The 23,327-nt window shown below is 46.9% G+C and overlaps 1 protein-coding gene across 7 annotated transcripts in view; it reads left to right on the top strand.

Annotated features, from left to right (window-relative positions):
- Positions 1–20,096, top strand: part of caska (calcium/calmodulin-dependent serine protein kinase a) — a 101,982-nt gene extending 81,886 nt beyond the window's left edge. The window contains exons 13-28 of one of the 7 annotated variants that reach the window (XM_071926390.2): positions 761–808; positions 1,783–1,863; positions 5,018–5,206; positions 5,397–5,475; positions 6,491–6,576; positions 6,772–6,840; positions 8,055–8,123; positions 8,982–9,017; positions 10,811–10,852; positions 11,498–11,694; positions 11,845–11,960; positions 16,330–16,410; positions 16,498–16,578; positions 16,715–16,917; positions 17,017–17,100; positions 18,294–20,096. In XM_071926390.2, the coding sequence (XP_071782491.1) occupies positions 761–808; positions 1,783–1,863; positions 5,018–5,206; positions 5,397–5,475; positions 6,491–6,576; positions 6,772–6,840; positions 8,055–8,123; positions 8,982–9,017; positions 10,811–10,852; positions 11,498–11,694; positions 11,845–11,960; positions 16,330–16,410; positions 16,498–16,578; positions 16,715–16,917; positions 17,017–17,100; positions 18,294–18,470 (1,638 nt within the window). In that variant the 3' untranslated portion in view covers positions 18,471–20,096. The remainder of the gene's footprint in view (positions 1–760; positions 809–1,782; positions 1,864–5,017; positions 5,207–5,396; positions 5,476–6,490; positions 6,577–6,771; positions 6,841–8,054; positions 8,124–8,981; positions 9,018–10,810; positions 10,853–11,497; positions 11,695–11,844; positions 11,961–16,329; positions 16,411–16,497; positions 16,579–16,714; positions 16,918–17,016; positions 17,101–18,293) is intronic. The other 6 variants (XM_071926392.2, XM_071926393.2, XM_071926391.2 and 3 more) reach the window with 6 other exon arrangements.
- The last annotated feature ends 3,231 nt before the right edge of the window (positions 20,097–23,327 follow it).

The following is a 23,327-nucleotide window of genomic DNA, read 5'->3' as shown; positions in this document are numbered from 1 at the left end:
ACTTAAATCAGTCTAGATGGATCAAGAGATCTGGATGGAGCCGCACCAGATGTGACACTGTCTGCGTTGGCGTTAGGGAGTCAAACAGTATTTTAGTGCTTTAGTCACAGACTCTGTTGTCTTCCGTGCCTTTTATTAATTTTCCTCCTGAACCAGGAGAATCAAGCTTTACTCACACTTAAGCATTACAAACACACTTCTAAACTTGCTTTGTAGGCAGTCCAGGACTGCTTCAGTACAGTTTCACCACAGACAAACTCATCATCTAATCTTGGTCGTGCCTGTAGGGACTATCTCTTCCTCCTCCTCCTCTGCTTTGCCTCTGTCTCTACTGATTCACTCTGGCTGACACTGAAATGCTTTGAGCCAATCAGACTGCCGCTTCCACCGTACTCTGGGGTTTCTCACCCACTACAGCAGGGGTAAGGTGCTTCACGCCTCAAGAGTAACAAAGCTTTGTTCTAACATCGCACTAACACACCTTATGTGACCTCCAAACAGTTGAATGGGTTGTGTTTGTGTTGTGTTGGAACTAATTCTTTCTGAGAGTGGAGTCGCCTATTTCAGCTATAGATACTAATCTCACAACCCCACCCCACTTCACGGCTTATTTCAAATTGGCTGCCATTGATTAAAGGAAGGGGCGGAGTTTGACTCTCCTTTGACCTCATTCATCACTGACCTTTCAACCTAGACCCCTCTCTAATAAGGACAGTCGACAGCCTGTATAACTCTTCTTCCTGTGTCTTCCTCCACTAAGAGTTCCTCCCAAGACGAAGCAAGTGGAGCTTTGAAACATCTGGAATATGTAAGCCCAAGACCTCATCACACTACTGCCATTTCCACACTACAAATGAATAGAGCATAAGACAAAACTAAGTTGGCTTGGCTTTTAAAGCATTTGAGTATTCGAGCTGGTTTGGGTCAAAGGGGGAGCGAACATTATCGTAACACCCATGAAGCGTGCTGCCGTGTAGCAGCCTCCGTTCCTGTGTGTTCAAACGTTCTGTACTCACTGGACCGAAATGTGAGTTTAACAGGACACTGGTGTAGGTTTCTATGTATATGTGTAGGAGAAGATTTGCCTTTGGGTTCAATCAAAAGCTGTGTGTGCCTGTCAGAGGATGTAGCTCTGCTGATAAAGCACATTGTTGTTGATACGCTAGTCGGTGCTGGCTGTGAGTGCAGCAACTGGATGTGATTATCACAGATTAGAGATAATGAATACCTGTATGTACACACACACACACACACACACGCACACACACACACACACACCTCTGATTGACTAGCAATCTTGAGAAAGGGAGTGCGTAATAACTCCTCAACGCAGGTTTCACACACACACATACATACACACATACTATACACACCCCCTCAGAGGCCTCACCTCTACAATGCCACATTCAGCAGCCAGGCGCAACATAACTGGAGCTGACATCAATCCAGGTCACGTCAAGAGGGCAGGGGGAGGGACGGAGCCTTGACCAGATTCCTTGACTACAGTTGAGTGACATCCTCAGTCGGTCTCTCATTGGCTGTGGTGACGTGGGAGGCGGTGCCGAGGAAAGTTTTAGAGGGTCTGTGAGGTCGTTGCTCAGTGTGTGTTGGATGGTTCTCCGTACTCCGTCCTTTCTGTAGCAGGTAGGGGAGTGTGTGTGCGTGTGTGTGTGTGTGTGTGTGTGTGTGTGTGTGTGTGTCTGTGTGTGTGTGGTTGGGGTTCAGGCGTAAAGAAAGACCGCTGCGGCTTCCTGACCGCCTGTTCTCTCTCTGCCTCCTCAGGTACTGGAAGAGATCTCCTGCTACCCAGAGAACCACGACGCCAAGGAACTCAGACGGATACTGACCCAGCCGCATTTCATGGTGAGTCAAAAAACCACACACACACACACACATACAACTCAAGGCCCTCGTCTTCATCATACCTCCCGGACGGGTGCAGGAGGCCTCTAACCAACATTCAGGGCTGCTGACGACGACGTTCTTGGCCAAACTTGGCGCGACAGAATCCCGGTATCTCCATTTGACAGACACTGCAGGCCTCTGTAGTCACTCAGCAGGAAATACATACCTGTACCTCGCAACTCTTTTCATGCCGTAACTTCCTCTGCCCCCGTTCTGGGAGAGGAGGAAGAGAGGGGAGATAGCAGCAAAGAGAGAGAGACATCAGCATGAGTCAGAGACAGGCTTTTTCAAGTTTATTTTCTATGTCAAACCCCCCTTTACCACACACACACACATACACACCCCACTCCCCGGCTGCAGGCAACCCAGTAAAACTCTCCTAACAAACACAACGCTCCCCTTGTGGAAAAAAAACACTCTTCTCTCCAGAGCTTTGCACTCTGGGAGAGTAGCAAGGGAACGGAAGGAGGTTAGAATCCAAAAGGTGTTTGTGTGGGTGTATACGTGTGTGTGTGTGTGTGTGAGTGTGTGTGTGCGGGCCTGTGCCACAGCAGGTGGATTCAGCGTCTTCAGAGATGGCGTATTAAAGGAAGACAGACAGGTGAACAAATAGACAAGGTCACAGAGCGTTTTTTTTGGTTTCTGTTTGACATGTGCACGTCCGTTGTGATTTTCGCGCTGTCATTCCAAAATGCTTTTGAAAAAACCTTTCAACTTTATGCGCCAGTCACCGTGCTGCTGCGGATGTTGGAAGCCGCGTGGGTCGGAGCAGCAAGGGTTAATCCAGTCAGGGGAAAACAGTCATCCCAGTGCTGAGGGTAGAGTCAACAGCTCCCCTACTAATCCTATCACGTCAATGCGTCTGATCCCCGTCTCTGATCAATGGCCTGCTCAATTCCAGACAGACAGACGAGCAGAGAGGGAGGGAGCGAGGGGAGGGGGGGGACGTGAAAAAAGAAAAAGAGAAAAGGAGAGAGAAAATCAAAACGAAGTGATAAGGAGTGAAAAGATTAGCGCTCGAGAATGGACGGAGAGGGGGAGGAAGAGGAAAGAAGAGATGTGGAGGGTGCAGATTGCGTAGCGAGGAATGAAGGGAGGTGTGGATGGAGGTCAGTAAGGCGTGTCTGATGTGATGTGATGTGCTGTGTCGGGTCAGAGGCCCGGCTCCTTCCTAGTCCTGGATAGAGGGAAAATGACAGAGTGAGGGAGGGAGGGAGGGGGGGGGGGAGGGGGGGCTGAGGCACCGTCATGTACTACATTCCAACACAAACACAAGGAAAGGAAAGTATGTCTGTTGCTCTGTTAGCCCGGCCGGCCGTCTCTAGTGAGAGCTTACTGCAGACAGCAGCAGTCGACTGTTCCACTGAGCCTGGTGAGGATTTTGTGTTTTGTGTGTTCTTGTATTTCTCCACTTATGAGGACCGAATGTCCTCACAGAGATAGACAGATGAGGGAAATCCGACAAAGATGAGGACATTTTGCCAGTGTTCACTTCTTTAAGAGGCAAGTTTAGGGTTAAGGTTAGAGTTCGGGGTTTGAGAATGAATGTAGTTGATGAAGGTCCTCACATTACAATACAAACGTGTGTATGTGTTTGTTTGTGTTTACCTACACATGCCATTGCAGGTGCATAGTCCAGATTTTTACATGCTTTCTGCACTTGCGCTGCATTGGTGCTCCACCCCTAAGAGGAACTGTTTCACTAACGCAGGACAGCGCAGGGTGGGGAGACTTCTATAGCGGCTGCCACTGTACGGCCTCCGTATGTTCTGTCGATGAAACTACTGTACAGTGAAATGCCTTTACCTTGGAAACTGTCGAGCTACTTTGGAATGTCCTTTTTTTCCCCTCCAACTATATTTAGACAAGGTCTGTTAGGTTTTCTCGTCTCGCCTTCCATTTGAATACTTCTCACAGCGCGGCCCAGAAAGCGTAGTCTTTGTCTGGATGTTTCTGAAATTATCACTTCACAGCTGAATGGGTTGTTCTGAAAAGTTGCTTTCTTCTGAGAATTTGACTGTGGGCCGTCGAGCTAATCTTAAAATCTCTCTCCTCTCTATTTCTCTCTCTCTCTATCTTTTCTTCTCTTTTAGTATCTGTTGCACTCTTTCTCACTTTTATGTTTTTTTCGGGCGCTACTTTGCTGTCTCGCTTTCTCACACTCACTCAAACGCACCCACACAGCATGGAAGGATTAGTTAACCCCTTAACCCGGTCCTCATTAGGGCACAGACACACACACACACATACACACACATGCACACACACACATTCTCTCTCTCACACACACACACACACACACAAGTGTACCTCCTCTGTGTCTTGGAATGAGAAGTTTCCTCTGTGTGTGATGTACTTTGACATGGGAGTTAGAGACGCTGCCATTGCCTTCATGTCTCTGCCTCTCTGATCTGCTCTCCTTCCCTGGGTGTGCGTGCCTGCACGTGTGTGTGTGTGTACGTGCGTGTGTGTGGCACTGAGGGAAGTCGGTGACAGGTTTCCCCTTTTGTTGTGGTTTGATTGCTGTCTTCTGAAGTTCAGACTGGTTTGTTAAAGTGCCACTCAGGCTTCTGCGGCTGTCAGGGAAGTGGAGTCGAGCACTCTGTGGGTGTGAGGCACCGGCGGGCTCGGCGAAGACAGAGGAGACGCCGCTTTAACTCAGACAGACGGGGGTTACAGACAAAAGGCTGCTCTGGGGAAAGGTGCGCTGCCTTGAAGAACAACGAGAGTAGAGTTTCAGACGACGACGTGATGGAAATCACCCTCTGCTCTTTAGCGGCCTGACTGGAGAACCGAGTCTAACAGGAACGCCATGGTTCAGGCTTTCTGTGTGGCTTGATGGGTGTGAAAAGTGTCGTCCACGTAGTGACCGCGCACCTGAAAACCACCGTACTTTGGTGGCGCTGTTGGAAAATTCAGCTGTCCATGTCCCCATACAAGAAAAAGAAAAACACCGGAATTGGCCAGCAGTTCTGGTTCCAGTTCCGGTTCCGCTTCGTTCAACCAATCCTAGATGAAGGTGCATCTTCGTAACCAAGTTCCCGACCTCATGCCAACTCACCCATTCGTTCCAGATGCAATTACATCATTTCGTGTGTGTGTGTGGTCACAGGCCTTGCTGCAGACCCACGACGTCGTGGCCCACGAGGTGTACAGCGACGAGGCCCTGAGGGTGACCCCCCCGCCCACCTCCCCCTACCTGAACGGAGACTCCCCCGAGAGCACCAACGGAGACATGGACCTGGAGAACGTCACCAGAGTCCGCCTGGTGCAGTTCCAGAAGAACACAGACGAGCCCATGGTACACACACACACACACACACACATTTAAATCACACTCACATTCATTTAATCACACACATACTTTATATATATATAGACGAAGATGAGGGGGGAGCTTTTTTGTGAAGAAGTTCAGCAGAATATCCACTGACTCTTGGTTTGTGTGTGTGTGTGTGTGTGTGTGTGTGTGTGTGTGTGTGTGCACGTAGGGCATCACGCTGAAGATGAACGACTTAAACCACTGCATCGTGGCAAGGATAATGCACGGGGGAATGATCCACAGACAAGGTACATTTCCACCTCTGACAGCTGACATTTATGCCTGCTCCTTGATAATGGAAGCTTTATAAACGCCCCGCTCAAGGCCGCCTCACACGAGCTGGCTGTACAGGCAGTGATCACAGCAGTGCGGGACACACACACACACTCACACACTCACACACTCCTACACACCTTACATCCAGGTGGGCAACAAGCCATGCCCTTGTTAACCACTCATAAAATTTGCCGCTGCACGGCTCCACGGAAGAACAGAGCTTGTGATTTCATTAAGTGGATTGTAGGAAAAACAGCGACCTGTCGGATATGACACCTGCGATGTACATATGGCAGCGTGTCACTGTGATGCTGCATTCACATTATGGTCTAATGAAAACCGCCATACTGGTCAGCATTACGGGATGTCAGTCAACTGCAACGGCAAACTGTCTTCTCATTGGTGATTTTGATAAACAGGAGGTTCAACCATTGTGTTAAATAGTATTGTGACTGTTAATTTTCAATATTTAATTTAATTTCAAAATTATTAAATATTATTCCCTGTGTAAATGAATAGGATGCCAAGCTGGAAATAGGAATAGCCCAGCCAAAATCTGGCATTACATCTTCTTTTTCCTGGATAGTCAGAAGGAGAAAGCTTATTCACGATATTATCTTCACTGAAAGAGGAGACAAGAAGAGCAGGTGGACCGCAGGTGGCACGTGCGTCCATTTTTGCCAGACTTTTCAACATCTGCTTCGTCTTTACTGCTGCTGTAGAAGGCAACAGTTGGTCTGCTGCTACAACGTGAACGCAGCATAATAAATGGCCACTTGATTAATTAGCTAGTAATTGGTACGGCATTGTGATTACAAGTGATGCTTTTGTCGACTATGTTAGTAATGTGGAGAGAGTGATCGAGGTTAATGAGTTACTACTTTGGCACTGTAATGAAGGGAAAAGGTTTGATGATTCCACATATGTCTCTCCTTTCTCTCGCTGTCTCTCCTTTTCTCTCACTCCTTTTCTCTCACTCCCTCTCAGGAACGTTGCATGTAGGAGATGAGATCAGGGAGATCAACAGCATCAGCGTGGCCAACCAGACTGTTGAGCAGCTGCAGAAGATGCTGGTGTGTGTTGTGTGTGTGTGTGTTGTGTGTGTGTGTGTGTTGTGTGTGTGTGTGCATGTGCTTGTGACTAGATGTGTTAGTACATCCTTTAGTGTATCTGTAGATCTCTGTGTACAAATGTTAAATCAGAAAGGCGTTGTATGCTGAATTGAAGATAAGCCACAACAGTCACTATGTGTGTGTGTGTGTCCACAGAGAGAGATGCGAGGCAGCATCACGTTTAAGATCGTGCCAAGCTACCGGACGCAGGGCTCGTCGTGCGAGGTAACACTCCTCCTCTTCCTCCTCTTCCTCTTCCTCTCATCTTCAGCGCTGTGTTTGAGCTCCTGATCTGGTTACTAACCGCTCGCCTGGTTACTGAGCGTGTGTGTGCGTAACCAAATATGTGTGTGTGTGTGTGTGTGTATGGGGTGTGCTCTCTGTGTGTGTGTGTGTGTGTGCGTGTGTGTGTGCGTGTGTGTGTGTTTTGCTGTGTTTCGCTGGGGCTGGGTCAGATATTCAGCACACCAATTTCACAACCAAGATACCGGAACCCCCTCCCCCCTCTGGTCCAGGTATGAGCCACGCCCCTCTGTGTGATCCCGCCCCGCTCCTGTCCACACACACACACATGCACACACACACACACGTGTGCACACACACACTCACACACAGAAACAGGAACATGTACACGTGATACACAAACCCTCAGACCGTCCCTCCCCCAAACACACGGATGTGGAGGACCAAAAGACTTGAAATTAAAATGCAGTTGTTAAATGACCCGCCCACCCTGGGTGTTGACTGACAGGAACACTAACCCACCTCCTCATTTACATACCACCACTTATGATCATTATCACTTGATAACACTTATAATAAGTTTTAGAGTCTGATTCTGAATCTCTAGAAAAAATTCCCGTTACCATCTCATCTTCTCCATTTCTCTTTTCAGGTTCAATTTAGCTATTTATAATAGAATTTTTCCATTTACATTTCATCGCAACATGATTGTTAGATCATAAATCATTACATAAAAGCATTTATTGTATTGTAATTTGAACTCTTTTGGTCCTCCAACACAGCCCTGATCCAGTTTTATCAGAGTGTTTAGTCCTGGCTTCATGCTGTGGAAGCCTGTGGTAGCGATGACCTCATAGTCCAGACTGCTCCATGTGTTTCTGGTGTTAGTGTACCGCCCCCCTGTGGTGATGTAAGGATGTGCAGGCTAGAAGGCCGACTGATGTAGTGTCCCGTGTCTTGTTGGCGCATCCCCACTCCATTGCCTGCAGTCAATGCCTAGAAATGTGTGTGTGTGTGTGTGTGTGTGGGCATATGTGTGAACGTGAACACAAACCTGTGTTTGTGTGCACCTACCTGACCACCTGAGTTCCTGTACGTGCGTGTGTGTGTGTGTGTGCGAGAGTGCTTGGACGTGTGTATGTGTGTGTGTGTGTGTGTGGTGTCTGTGCATTGCTGACCTGTGTGTCTTATTTCAGAAAGAGTCCCCCACCACCTCCAGGCAATCCCCTGCCAATGGCCACTCCAGCATTAACAGTTCTATCTTGGTAAGGACGCCCCCCCCCCACCCCAACCCCCCCCTACGCCCCCCCAAAAACACCCCTCCACCCCCCCCACCCCCACCCACCCAGAAAGACCCACAACCCAATCTCCTCCCTCCCCTCCGGTGTCTCTCATTTGTAACGCTGCTGTCTCATGGTATCTCTACATGTCCGTGTCCCTCCGTCAGTGGATAAATCTATTTGTCTAGATGTCCGTTTATCATGGATTGTGTTTATTCCTGTTTAATTTTGAGTTGTGATTGCAGTAGTAGTTATACGGGTCGTACCGAGAATCTCCCGGGTATCTGAATCCCGTGTCGTTCTCCCCGGTCATTCTCAATCTGTTCAAGCCAAAGGCCCCCGTGTCCGATATCTCAGTTAACAAATTGGTGTGCCTCATAAAGCCTGCTGCGGTGCTGTGCCTCGTGGCTGACACAACACACTACACCCCCTGTGGTTCCAGCGGTACAAGGGACACCCTCTGTGCTCCCGCCGCGCATACACTTCAACCTAATAGCCTGTCGCAGTTCCCGTGTTTGTTCGCCGAGGCTCCAGACAGACACTGTGGCCGCGCTGATGCTGCAGCTGCTTTGCTTGCTCTCCGCTTGCTTGGTTGCTCCACAGCCAGATCTGCTTTAACAGATGAGAATCACTCTGCTCTCTCTGTCTCTTTCCTCTCTCTGTGTTTTTGCAAGCGCAGTGACTAGAGTGCATTGGTTTTGCATGTTTCGTTTGGGGGTTCTTCTCATGTTCTCAAGAGGATATCAGAATGTTGTTTGGGGTTTTTTCTAGTTGCTGTACCTCTGCTTTGTCTCTTCTGTCTCTAAACCGTGTCCCTCTGTCGTCGTTGGTTTACTTCCACAGGATCTGCCGTCCACCATCCAACCCAAGGGTCGACAGGTGAATACCAGCGCTCAGTCACACTCTCTCTCATCTGTAGTGCACTAGCTCCTTACACAGCCCCTGCGTCCCTCCCTCTGACTCAGAACTGTGTGTGTGTGTGTGTGTGTGTGTGTGCGCATGCACCCACATATAAATGTGTGCATTTGGCTCTCAACTCCTCCCCCTCACCCTCCTGTGCTTGATACAGCCCATTCACTAATGCCTAGTGGAGGTCAGCCCCATCAGTATAATCTGAGTTCATTTACAAGGTGGTGGTTGTTTTTTTTTTGACTTGCCACCAACTGATCCCCAATCTGTTCGGGCTGTCACTTTTGATGTGAATGGCCAAGGCCTGACCTCGTTTTAAACAGCCACTACCGGATGTTGGACCCGCTCCAAAATGCATTAGACTCAGACTAATATGCTTCAAAATGGGCTGCAGCTGTTCAGCTTTTAGCGGACCGCAGAGAAAGACAGAAATGAGCAGACAGAATTCAATTGGATTCAAATTAAGTTTTGTTTGGAGGATGTTTTGGGAAATTAGTCTTTATTGATTTGGAGGAAAAGAGGCCTGACCATAATGCTCCCCTTCAAGTCCCAGAGGAAAAACAGTTTCCAATGGTAATCATGAAAATACAGTATGATTTTCCATCAGTCTGTCGGATGCCTGTCTGTATTCAACATTGGTAAAGGAAGCCAGAGATCCAGACCTCCGGTGGCACCACACACACCTCCACCGCCCTTCTCTCACCCAGGCTCCTTGCCTATTCTTGGGCTTCGAGTAGTTTGCCCTCCCTCCTCTCTTTCTCTCCCTCCTCCTGTACTCACCAACAGGCACATCTCCCCGCTAAGGGCAAAACCTACAATTCAAAACAGAAAATGTAATGCTGGACACCTACACAGCACCAACAAACTGACAACTTCTGAAGTTCATTTGTTGGTTGTTCTTAAAATCATTACTGTGTAGGCAGAACAAATATCAGTGACCACTGTTGTGTCATCAGCTTGACACTACCTTTATTACACTACCTTCACTCCTACTGAATGTATGGTACTAATGGCACAGGCATTGTTGAACCCTGGAGAGGCTAGAGATCGCCCCTAACCACTGATCCTGAGTCAGATATGAACTCATGCCCCTCGCAGTTAAATTTGGGGGTATGAACAGCTCTGAGATCAGGAGTTACGGGCAACCTCTACCTCATGCCAACTCAAATTTAATATTGATAACTTATCACTGCTCCCTAAGTGTCATCTCATCCCATCACAGTGTAGTAGGTTATAGTTCGCTCATTCCAAAGACATGCATCACCAGTTTCCTCTGACATAACCCAACATCGACCAACCCCAAATCACAACATCTTACTCTTTTGATGTTGCAGAATCAAGTGACAGCAGAGGGAAAAGTGGCATGGAGGGATCTTGTGGTTGTGCTAATACCAGATGTTACCAGTAGAGGGGAGTGGAGTCTGCAGTAGACAATCTTATACAACAGCTTGGCAGGCTGTCAGTGTCACCCGTTTCACCTCACTACCACTGAATTGTATCATTTCAATGATTGATCATACTGCCATAGAGTATCTTTAAGGAGTGTTACAGGGTAATATATCCCTTGTCTGTCCATAAGTGGACTTCTACCTGAACCTTGTGCCGTCATCTCCCATCCACCAAACCCCCCCCCCCCCCCCCCTCCTCCTCCTCCACCCTCCACTCCCCGACCCCCCCAACCCCCAACCTTGGTAACCATACTGCTGTTTAGACATTCCATAGCCGTTTTACTGCATGATGTGTGTGATGCTTTCACATCCTAGATCGTATCCAGACCTCCAATCAAGGATAAAATGTCAGTCAAGGTAAGAGACAGCCCGCCCAGAGCCCCCCAAAAAAATAAACACAATGTTTTATCCCAAATATTTTTACACACTTTTTATTAGAATAAATCACTTATTCACATACAGGATAGATGGGGGAAAAACCCAAGAAATTACAGTGTGGTTGAACCTGGTATAATGCAGGATAATGGTTGTTGTTTTGAACTAGTAGACATGTAAACAATGCCTGTGCCGTAATTACCAGCGTGTTGAGAGGCTCATTAATGGCCCAGCAGTGTCTGGGTTTATCTCACAAGAGATAGTCCTGCCTTAGAAACCGGTCTCCAACCTGGCAACCACAACCCCCCGCCCCCCAACACCCCCACACCCCCGCCCGAGACGCCTTTGCTCATTACTTCAGTCCTCGCTCTCACGATATCCCGCAGGAAACTACACTACTTAGTCATCTCCTCTCTCAGTTTCCATTTCTTTCCATTTCTTCCCTTTCTCTCTTCAATTCTCAGTTTTTTCTCTTTCTATCCCCCTCACCGTTTTATCCTCCCACACTCTCGTCGTCGCCCTCCTCTCGATTGACCCACACCCCCTGCCTTCGCTGGCCGGCTCGCCCCTCTGACCTCTGCGCACCTTTGCCCCCCCCTCCCCCCCCCCCCCCCCCCTTCGCTGCAGATCTACGTGCGGGCTCAGTTTGAGTACGACCCCTCCAGAGACGACCTCATCCCCTGCAAGGAGGCTGGCATTCGCTTCCAGGTGGGCGACATCATCCAGATCATCTCCAAGGACGACCACAACTGGTGGCAGGGCAAGCTGGAGAACACCAAGAACGGCACGGCGGGCCTCATCCCCTCGCCAGAGCTCCAGGAGTGGTGAGAGGAGAGACTACAGCAGATCCAGAGAACATAGCTACACATAGAGACACTGTTCCCCCATAGCTTCAACAACTCCAACATCCCTCAACCCAAAACCTGAGCCATGTAAACTGGAAACCACTAAATCGAACCATGTTTGTTTTGTAGGCGCGTGGCATGTATAGCCATGGAGAAGACCAAGCAGGAACAGCAGGCCAGCTGTACCTGGTTTGGCAAGAAGAAGAAGCAGTACAAAGACAAGTATCTGGCCAAGCACAACGCAGGTACACCACACACACACACACACTCATATTCGCATGCATATGAACCCAAACAATACGCTGCAAACATCTCCACGGTCATCAGTCCCAAGTGGTCACACACACTTGTCCCGACATGCATGCAGGCACGCTCTCATTGCGTACAATTTTCCCTGTGGTTGCAGAAGTGAGAATGCGCATGGGTGAGAGTGTGTGGCTTGTGAACGTGTGTGTGTTTGTGTTTATGCAGGTGGAACTTGCCCGTAACAAGATCTTGTAGCATACAGCTCCGGTGACAGTGCCACCGCCGGGAATGACAGGAACAGCTGTCAGAGTAGCAGAAATCTTATATGAGGACTGGGGCAACCTGGGGCAATGTGAGCAGGTCACTGACATGTACAGTAGGCTTGAGTCAGCGTGCCTGTGCATATGCAGGCAAATTCAATGCTAGAAGTAATATTGTTCAACATTGCGATCTCTGCGGCCGCTCCGCCTTACCGCTGTCTGGCCGTAGATGACAGCACCTTCCGCACAGGTTTACTACTAGAATATCACTGCCATGTGTCTGGCTGTGTAAGCAGACCAGGCTGGGGGTGGGGTGGGGGGTGGGGGGTGGGGGCTCAGACCGTCATGTGTGTGTCTGCAACCAGAGCCGTGACTGATATGATAACACAGGTGGCTGGGGAAAGAGTTTGGTGATGGGGAGAGTTTAGGCGCTTTGGGAGGCATTTTTGAAGAACAGAAGGTGTGAGACAGGGTGTGAAAAGGGGAGGGAGAGGGGGATGGAAGAGTGTTGAAGCAGAGCGGTAGGTAAGGAGGAGGCATTGTAAGGTGTGGGGATAGAGTGCGGTGGAGAGAGAGAATAAGGGCAGGAGCAAAGAGGGAAGGGAGGGTTAAAAGAGGGTGAAAGTGGGTATCAGGTATCTGAACCTCATCCACCCAGGGCTTTGCACTTTTACACTCCTGTACAGTATGTACGCCACGTAACAGGTGTGTATGAATATACACGTGTACGTCTATGTGTGTGTGTGTGTGTGTGTCTTGACACTGGTCTGTTACTTGTTCAGTGTTTTTGCCAGAGAAGGGTCCAGGCAGAGGTCTGGCAGCATGGATTGTGTCTATATCAGTGGCCTGCAAACACTTTTTAGGTTTCACTTGCTCTTATACCCAAATCTAAGATTAGCACACTGACCGGTAGCGAGGGGGAAAGGTCATTTTCCAGCTGTGACCATAAACAGCACACTTAGAGTGAGTTTTGTGCTTACTCATAGCTTACATATGGTCTTCACAGGATGGGGGGGGGGCTCCCTAAAAGTTAGAGCCTAGCACCTATAAAGCAAAACCAAGCCTTATTTTTTTGTTATTTAATTGCATAAATGTGGTTTCACATGCACATGTAGTTTTTCTTAAGGGATTATGCAAGTTGAGCCTCAGGGCAAAAGCACAAGATAAAGGAAGTACTTTGACACCCTCTGCCCTGAATTAATATGCTGTGATGGGAAGAAGATGGAGGACTGTGTGTGTGTGTGTGTGTGTGTGTGTGTGTGTGTGTGTGTCCCAGTATCAGGTTGATAAGCATGTCAACTGTCGAGCTGTGTACCTGGAAGCCCTCTGAGTGGTCCCCATATCTATCAATGTCCATTTAAAACAAATTAGCATGCATCACAGAACATAACAGTCATGTGACAGTGGCACACAGTTGCTAGTCTGAGTGCAGCGTGCATGATATGAGCGTGAATGCATGTCATCCATGCCCGAATCATCTGCATTTAATTATTAGTATTTAAAAATCAAACTGTAAATGCCATGACTTCAGCATGATATCATCCGCCCCTTACATGTCATTTTATTCACTCTGTTTATTCCCTACTAACTAATATGAAACTCACAGTTCATATTAGACAGTTACTAGCATGATGGACCACCTCATTCAGTGTTCACTGTTCACATTGTATTGTGTGTGACACTATGAGAGTCGTTGGTGATAATGTATCAACGTGTTATGGCCCTGACACACCAAACCGACTTCAAAGAACCAGCGGCGACGAAGGCCGACTGTTGCGTCGCCTCACTTCGCCTGTGTCTGGTCCAAAAAGTTGCACTTGAACACACCGCAAAGACTACAGCCGACGGCCAACTAGCACGTACGTTCTGCGCCTGCGTGAGGGGAAATAACTCTCCATACCTTATGTCTGATAAGAAGTTGCAAATGGCACTGGCGTTGTCAGCCCTTGGTCTTTTGGTTGTGGAAGAAGAAAGGAAGAGGCGGAGGCGAAAAATAAGGAGAAACCGCACTAAATGGGTGAAATCATGAATAACGTTACTCCAGCGACAGGCTCAAGGGGCTTTCCCGAACCTGTGTCGAGAGCTGGAGATAAATGAAACCTCCGATTTTAAAAATTTCGCTCGGCTCTTTCCTGTTCAGTTCCACATATTGAAGGAATTTATCAGTCCAATCATCCAGAGGCAAAACACGAACTACCAATCAGAGTGATCTCTCTCACCGACGGGCTCCGACGCCGATTCAACACGCTCAATCGGCCGAAAAGACGCCGACAGAGACCGACTAGTGCCGACGGTGCGGGACACACCGCAAAAACTAGGGACACCGACGCTTACCGACGGCCCGACATTGGCCGACCGTCGGCCTGGTGTGTCAGGGCCTTTACTATCACCAGAATCTCTGCAGAGTCCACACACACATTTCACACCAGCAGCAGATTATGGGTTTCCTTTAACCTCTAGTCACCCACTGGTGTGAATATGCCTGTACCAACGACACTGCATTGTATATTTATATCCATCTCCATTGTTGGCGCTGTGCAGTGTTGCATGGCCGCCCAACTGCTGTATCTTGCTGTATGTGTGTAATGTACGTATGGTAATTCTGCTGTTGTAACCGAACCATGTTATGACCCCCCCTGTTCATCTCTCTCGCTGTCTCCTTCTGAACGGCCTCTCTGCATGTAAGTAACAACCAGTGACAGCGGCTAACGCCTCTTTGGTTTCTCTTCTTCTCTCTCTCTCTGTCCGCCAGCTTCACACTCCTTTACAGTCTCACCCAAACACTCACTTTCAGCGTATCACCCCATCTCTCTCTGTCTTTCTTTTTCTTTTTCTCTCTCCCTCCCTTTCTCGCTGTTCATTTTGTTAACCCCGTAGATTATATCAGCTGTCACTGCCAGCGTTTTCAGTTTTGTTTCTGTTGTGATTGGCCAGAACAACAGAAGGCTCAGGCAAAACTGAAACCGTGTAGCTTTGCAGTGTGTGTGTGTGTGTGTGTGTGTGTGTGTTTCAGACATTGTGTGCTGTGGTATTCATCCTAACCCATTTTCTAATTCATTTTGGTCCTGTATGCTCAGTGACAGACCCAAACGGACAGCAACGTAAATAGAAACATAAACACCCAATTCGCCAGCTAGCGCATTTAATACACACAATATTCACCGTCAGAGTAGCAGCCAGCAAAGGCAGGCTGGTCCGCGGCCAGATGGGCGGTAAGACGGAGTCGACCGTTACACAAGAGTACCCAGTGACTCGTGGGTATTGTGTTTCACACGTCAGCCCCCCGAGACGGTGGCCGGAGGCTCACGTTACGGGGGGCTGAGGACACATTGTACAGCGCACCGCTCTGCTCTAGCATGTGTTACGAGAGTGGCCAGGAGTTCCCTAGTGTAACCTTTAACCTCTCATTTATTCTGACGTCTGCGCTCCTCACTGTCCTCCCCAGCAAGCCTCACTCAGCATAAAATTTAGAATAAAATGATACAGTTTTTTATAGAACTCATTAAACTCAATTGAACCTGCACCTTATGTTAACACACTCTGGTTAAAGTTAGTACGAAGCATCATTTGATATTTTATATAGTAGCAGTCACTAGGCAGACGTCGTTCCGATTGAATATGTGTATCATTTTCCAGCCCTGTCTGTGTTGGGTTCTGCACAGCACCTGAGCCGGGCCTACATTTCTAACCTTCTCATTGGATGAATTACTCCCTGGTTTGGCTCATTTCATCTCATGTCAGCACAGAGGCTGCTGAATGTAGACCTGTACAGAGAGGTGCAAACTCTCAGTCATCATCACTTCACAGCTCATCTCAACTCTTCAACTGTCCATAAGTGGCATTTATTTCCTTTTGCAGCTTTGACATTCGGTCTGGTGCCAGTCAGTTTTCTTTTTTTTGTTTTTTTTTGTTTCCTTGCCTTCGACCAAGTGAGCATTTGACCCAACTTCCACTCTCGCCACCACATCGTCACCGAGTGTGTCCAAGACTCTTTAGCACACCTTGTACCCTTAGTGCTCTCTAGAGCTCCCTGACTGTTTTTTGTCCCGGCTCAGTCCTCTCCACACCGTCTCACTGTCGTTCTCTCCTCCCCTCTCTCTCTCTCCAGTGTTTGACCAACTAGACCTTGTCACATATGAAGAGGTTGTGAAGCTTCCCGCTTTCAAGAGGAAAACACTAGTTTTATTAGGTGAGTACCAGTGGATACAGCTCACGCAGTCCACTGCCAGTAACACCTCTCTTCCTAGCTGATTGACTGTGTGTGTGTCTTCTTCAGGTGCTCATGGAGTAGGCAGAAGACACATCAAGAACACACTCATCACCAAACACCCCGACAGATTCGCCTACCCCATCCCACGTAAGACGCACACTAAAGTCATCCTCAAGAATGTACTACACACACAGTGCCGCGCTTTGTTCTACTTCACGCATTGTGGAGAAATGTCGATTATGTGTCTGCTCACTCCTTGTGTCTTTCTGTCTGTGTCCCGCAGACACAACCAGACCTCCTAAGAAGGACGAGGAGAATGGGAAGAACTACTACTTTGTGTCGCACGACCAGATGATGCAGGACATCAGCAACAACGAGTACCTGGAGTACGGCAGCCACGAGGACGCCATGTACGGGACGCGGCTGGAGACCATCCGCAAGATCCACGAACAGGGACTCATATCCATACTGGACGTGGAACCTCAGGTGTGTGTGTGTGTGTGGGGGGTTCTATACCTGTGTGTGGGATGGCTGCACGTGTGCATATTTTTGTACATACTGACCCCTAAACCTGTTCTCCTTTAGGCCCTGAAGGTCCTGCGGACAGCAGAGTTTGCCCCGTACGTCGTCTTCATTGCGGCACCAACTATCACGCCAGGCATCAATGAGGTAGGAACAGACCGAACACACACACACACACACACACACACACACTCTCTCACATACATTCATGATAGATTTTTAAAGCGAAATAGCAAACATTAACCTGGATTTCTGTGTTTAGCAGCCATGTAGCAACTGATAATGTAATAACTTGTCAAAATGTAATAAAATGTCCCACTATATGACTATAATATAATATCATATAATATAACCTGTTAATGTAATAAATTCCTGGATAATGTAACAACATTGCATTATTTCATCAACTGGTGAATGTCATTTTTAATTGATGATGTAATAATGATATTGTCTATTAATGTTATAACTCGAGTTCTTCTTCATTCTTCTTATTCTAATGAGTTTTTCATTATTAGTCAATATTATTAGTACATCATAAGTTGAAAATGTTACACCCCTTATGAAATAACAATTGCTGGTTAATGTAATAATGTGATGTTATTATATTATCCTGGATCAGTTATCCATTATCAGTTACATTAACAGGTTTTAGTACACTTTCGACCCATTTAGAGGGACATTTTGTTCCGTTTTGACAAGTCACTACATTACTTGGCAGTTATTACATCATCAGTTGCTACAAGCCTGACAGATGGTTCTTGGATTTGTCAATAAACATGAATCACTGATACAGATTTACAGTTTCCTGTGTGTGCTGCCAGCTCTTTCACATTACATAACCACAACAAATATCATCTCAAAATGTGACAAGTCATCATGTGAAGCGCTGCGGTCATCAAGCATGCGTCTGGACCAGCAGTCCAGCAGTCTCTCTCTCTCTCTCTCTCCTCTCCACTCGTCCGTTTGCCTCTCTCATCCCTCTCTGCACTCGTTTATTTTTGCATGCTGCATGCATTTGTTTCTTTGGCACTCGCACTCAGATGCCCAGGTGGTGCCGAACGCTGCCAGTAAGTATGACCCGACAGAAACAGCATCCGCATTTAGCGTTTAGTGTTATTTTTAAGCATGCGTGTGTGTATCCCTTGTCATGTTATAGATGTATTTTTAGGGTTTTGTTTACACCCATTGCCTGTACGGTTCTAGTGGTTAGTGCTGCCTTTTCTTCCTTCCCTCCTCCTCCTCTACAGAGTCAGAGTTTCTGTTTTAGCCCTGCTCTCATCCCCCCATCCCCCCTCTCTCTCCTCTGTCACTGTCCTAACGGCCTTTTCCTCTCCGCTCAGGACGAGTCTCTCCAGCGGCTGCAGAAGGAGTCGGAGATCCTGCAGAAGACCTACGCCCACTACTTCGACCAGACCATCATCAACAACGAGATCGACGAGACCATCAGGCACCTGGAGGAGGCCATCGACCTGGTGTGCACCACCGGCCAGTGGGTGCCCGTCTCCTGGGTCTACTGACCTGCACCCCCGAACTGCTCCTCCTTCAACACCCCCCCCCCCCCCCCCCACCTTATCTACTCCTCCCTCTCCCATCCTACTCCCCCACTCCCCCACCCACCTCCCGCCGGTGATCCAGCAACACCTCTGCAAAAACTCCCATCATTCCCTCTGCGAAAACAACTCAAAAACAAAATCAACGCAACCAATCGGAAAACTTCTCTCTACACTGCACTTGACCGTCAAACAGCCAAATCGGAAAAAACCCTTGGCGCGCCGCGAATACAACAGAACTGCGGCAGCCCAATTGAAATCCTCCGCGTGCTGCGCAAAAGACCTGCGGCAGCCAATCAGACTCTTGCCCTTACAGACTACCTAGTCGTAGTGTTGTATAAACTAAAGTAAACAAAATGAATATTGTCATGTCTGTACTAGCTAGGAGGCGACATTTTTGTAGACGTTTGTTTTAAAGAGACAGTACTGAAACCCCCCTCCTCCCATGTCGGTGCACTGCAGCCTCCCACATGCTGTTTTGACCCTCCCACCCCCACCCCCACCCCCACCCCCACCCCCACCCCCACCCCCACCACACTGTAGTCCTATTGGGTGTTGTAGTCCTAAAGCGTTTAGCTCTATAGAAAGACACTGTTGGTGGGTATTCTCTCTCTCTTTCTCTCTCTCTCTCAGCAGACTGAAGAAAAGCACACAAACACACTGCAGTGTCTCTCATCTATAGATCATGTCACCGGCCCTCATTATTTATTCATTCCTTTCCCTTTGTAAGCTGTCTAACTGGGTTGCATCCTCTCATAACACTATCCTATTGTTAGCCTTCGGTACAGTAACAGTATCAGCTACCCCAAAACACACACACATACACACACATATACCTTTCTACCAGGTACTGTCTCTTCTAAATAAATCCATAAATGTTTTAGAGATTTGAATGAGGTATCATGCATGTGGACATTCGCAAGCTTCCATGCTGTCAGTCAGTGTTTTCCCCGTGTCCCACTGTAAAACCTCCAAGAGAGAAAAGAGAAAAAAAAAACAACAACATTCCAACTGTTTGGAAGACCTGAACTCAACCAAGGGAAGCAAGAGGAGCAAGAAAAATAACTAACAGCGACAGAGCCGGACGTTGACTTGACACCTATGCACATCCCTTGCATTTTGGGCGACATTTCTAAACAACCGATTTGTAAAGATCGACCATATAGTGAGATGTGTTTGTAAAAAGAAAAAAACGAATCAATAAAATGTCTCGATTTTTGATTTGTCATACTCAAAAAAAAAAAAAAGATCAAGACAGGGGGAAGAATTTCACCTTATTCCTCATTTGCCATTTCAGAAATGTGTTGTCCAAGAGTATTAATGTTTCAATTCAGTTTAATCGATGAGAGATGAAATGCTGATTTTTATTCTGCAACCGTGTATCTGTTTGAAAAGGATGTGCACACTATACATTCTGCAAGGTGACGACTTTGCAAGGGAAGAGGCGGCAGTTTGTGCATCTGAATAACCGTGTATATGAATATGACAGACTGACATACAACTGCCCTTGTGTAAATTTACTCTGCAATGATAAAAGTTCTTCAGTATGAACAATTTTTTAAATATATTTCCTTTTATGTGTCGAAAAATGAACCTAGGTGTGGCTCTGTTCTTTTGCACTGCACATACGCATGACAGCGGCTCCAGTACCTTTCTTAAAACCCAGGCTGAGCACATAAGCCCCAATGTCTATCTTTTTTTTTTTTTTTTTTTAAGGTGTGCAGAGTGCTTTAGGAAGTTTGAAAACCCTCCAGTAGTCTCAAAGGAAGATGCGCGCGCGCACACACACACACACACAGTGAGAGGACAGAGAGGGCAGGGAAGGACAGGGTGAAAAGAGGATAGGCAGACAGGGTGGAAAAAATGGGCATGGATTAATCAAGGCAAATAGGGTTATTAACTGGTGTGAGGGACACACACACACACACACAAAAAAACTAGTCACATAACACATCACAATACAACAGCACAACAAACAAGCAAAGACAAACAAGCACATATGGTCGACCAAACAAAATCAAACAAACCATATGCTTTATTTCAAATGAACTTCAAGAGAATCCCTATGAATAGACTTGACATTGTCTATGAAATGTAATTGCACTTTTTGCAGCATAAAACTGACTTTTTAACGAACTAGCAAATGAAGTCATGCCCACTGTACAGCCGGTAGATGTAATACCGAGGCTGGATAACTCAGGTGAATGTGGATACAGCTGACCTCTGTGTCAAGTGTTGCATTTTGGGATTTCAATCAATCCCACTGAGTGATTGGACCAGAGCCTGAAGAACAGTGTTTTACTGTTGCGTAATCTGATAGCATTTTGCTTAGGAAAAAAAAAAAAAAGGGCTGTGTTGACTTAGGACATCTGTGTTTTGTTTTGCTTTTTATTGAATATGGATTTTAAATCTCAAAATGGAAACGAGTACATCACAACAACAGATGCGAGGCTAATGTAGCTGTTCCTCTCAACTGCTGATGAAATGCAGAAGAACTGGAGAGACTCTGTGGAGGAAGATGCTTTTCAAATAGTACTTGAATTAGATGTTGCATCAAAACTTCATTTAAAACAACATTGTGCAGCATTGTTTTTACAGTCTTATTATCACTTACTTATTAAATATTATACACCTACTTCTTAAACACCTGGTATAACAATCAAAATGTATCAAAATAATTATTTTCGATTATCGTAATATTAATTTTGTCCATATTGCCGATCCCTTGTTTCAATTATCAGCAACTCCTCTATATTTTAAAATAATAAGATCCTGAAGCAATCAAGGAGAAAGCAACTTGCTCTAATGAAAGAGCAGATGGTGGAAGAGAGGTAGAAAAGGAGAAGACTTTGGAAACAGAAGGAAAGATGGAGCGAGAGCAGGAGAAGCGCTTTGAAGAAAGAGCTGTTGGAGGAAGTAGCGATGACCAGGAATGACACTGTGGACCTGCAGATGAAGAGGAAAGACAGATATTAGAAGAGAGGGATATGATGGACTGACAAGGGATGGAGAGAGACGGCTTTTAGTCTCATATCAGCAGGAGTGACTGAGAGGGAGCTAATGAGAAATACGAGACACAACATTATGACAAGACATGACAAGAAGAAAGAGAGCCAGGCAGGAGAAACCCTGCAGCTGCAGAGGGAGAAAAAACACTGTCAACAGCCAGAGGAAAAGGCTGCAGCATTGGAAATTGGATATCTATAAGACAAAGAGAGCTGTACCAGAGCGTGAGACAGATGATCTGCATGAGTCTGAAGGATGAAAAATCAATTTAATGAGCTGTGCTGACTGTGGAAGTGGAGATTTGGTAGCTGAGTGGTACAGTCACCTAAAGAGGACACAGTGTACATGACCACATGGAATCCTGAAACCTCTTTGATAGCCGTCCTGCAACACTGTACAATGAAATGAAATAAGGGGCATTGGCTTTAAAGCAATATGTCACTTTTTATTCTGCATGTGAGCTCATTAACAGTCAATGTCTACCATTAGCTATCATGGGAATTCACAGCCACCATCTGCCTTCAGGCTTTTTTCCAACTCTACCAACATAATTACCTCTTGAAAACAGAAATATCATTCTGGTAACATCCGTGTAGCTCAGATAGCCTCATATTATGGTCACAGCTATTACAAACCAGAAATCCTGGATATTGTCACAGTGGCCTTTTCATCTCATCGACATTCGGCTGCACATCAAATTACAAGGCGAGAATATTGTCTTGTTTCTGTCCATGGGAGATGACATAATATATTTCTAATCTGGAAAGCAATGGGATTCTTCCTCTAGGCAGTAAAACTCTGTAAAGTGGTAACGTTCATTTATACCAATGCAGAACAGTGAGCTTGGTATAGCAGCTCAACACACAATTCTAGTTGTGCATCCCTCACCTCTGCCATTTTAACTTTGGCCCATATACATTACAGAGTTCTATTACATTTCCACAGTGGTACAGATAAAAATAGCCACATTAGAACGGCGGTAAATGAGAGGGATGAGATGCAGCATCCGGGCCTCCCCGGTTGTTTCAGTCCCGGCCCTAATCCCCCTTTAAAGGGCTACCAGGCCAGTGTGCAGATTAACTGCCGTTCGCTGCTGAAGCGGGTCGACACCTCGCCGAGGCTGAAAGGACTCACTTAGCAGGCGGGTCAAAGTTCAACAGCAATTTTTTTTTTTTTTTAGAAAAATATATGATGTGTGACGGAGTGTTAAGTCTTACAACACCATTGAACTAGAATCACTGGCTGTCAGAGCAAGCTACTCAGATTGGATACATATCACCGGGGTAAAAGGTGTTGGCTGGTTTGAGATCAGGGACATCCACAGAGCACACAGAGCACATCAGCGTGGATAAGGACATTGCGGTACACAGAATAGACACTATGTTGTAAATGAAGTTAAATACAGTTCATTTCGATTTGTGTGCACCGTTCTATATATCTGAAAGCATTTCTTATCCCAAAGAGGACTGACACGCTTTGACACTGCGGCCTCTCCCATCCTCCACCCAACATATGGCAGTCACACCCGTCCCATTCAGTGTATAGAGAGAGGTCGTGTCCACAAGGGGAAAACAGTCCGTCCATCCACAGGAGGCAAATGCAATGAGAAAGTCCCTCCATTACATTACAGCACACACAAGCGAGGAGGACGCTGAGCCGCATGCAATAAGAAGATTAATGCATTTATAGAAAGCCGCGGAACCTACATTTACAGAGTTGAATGAATAGAAAACGTGGAGAATGAGCGAGAGAGGACATCTGTTTAGGAGATAACTACAGGAGCAACTGCTCTTATCGCCTTTCACTTTACACACAGAC

This window comes from Centroberyx gerrardi, chromosome 10 (assembly GCF_048128805.1).
Source record: "Centroberyx gerrardi isolate f3 chromosome 10, fCenGer3.hap1.cur.20231027, whole genome shotgun sequence".
NCBI lineage: Eukaryota > Metazoa > Chordata > Actinopteri > Beryciformes > Berycidae > Centroberyx > Centroberyx gerrardi.
This window is presented reverse-complemented; position numbering and strand designations above follow the sequence as displayed.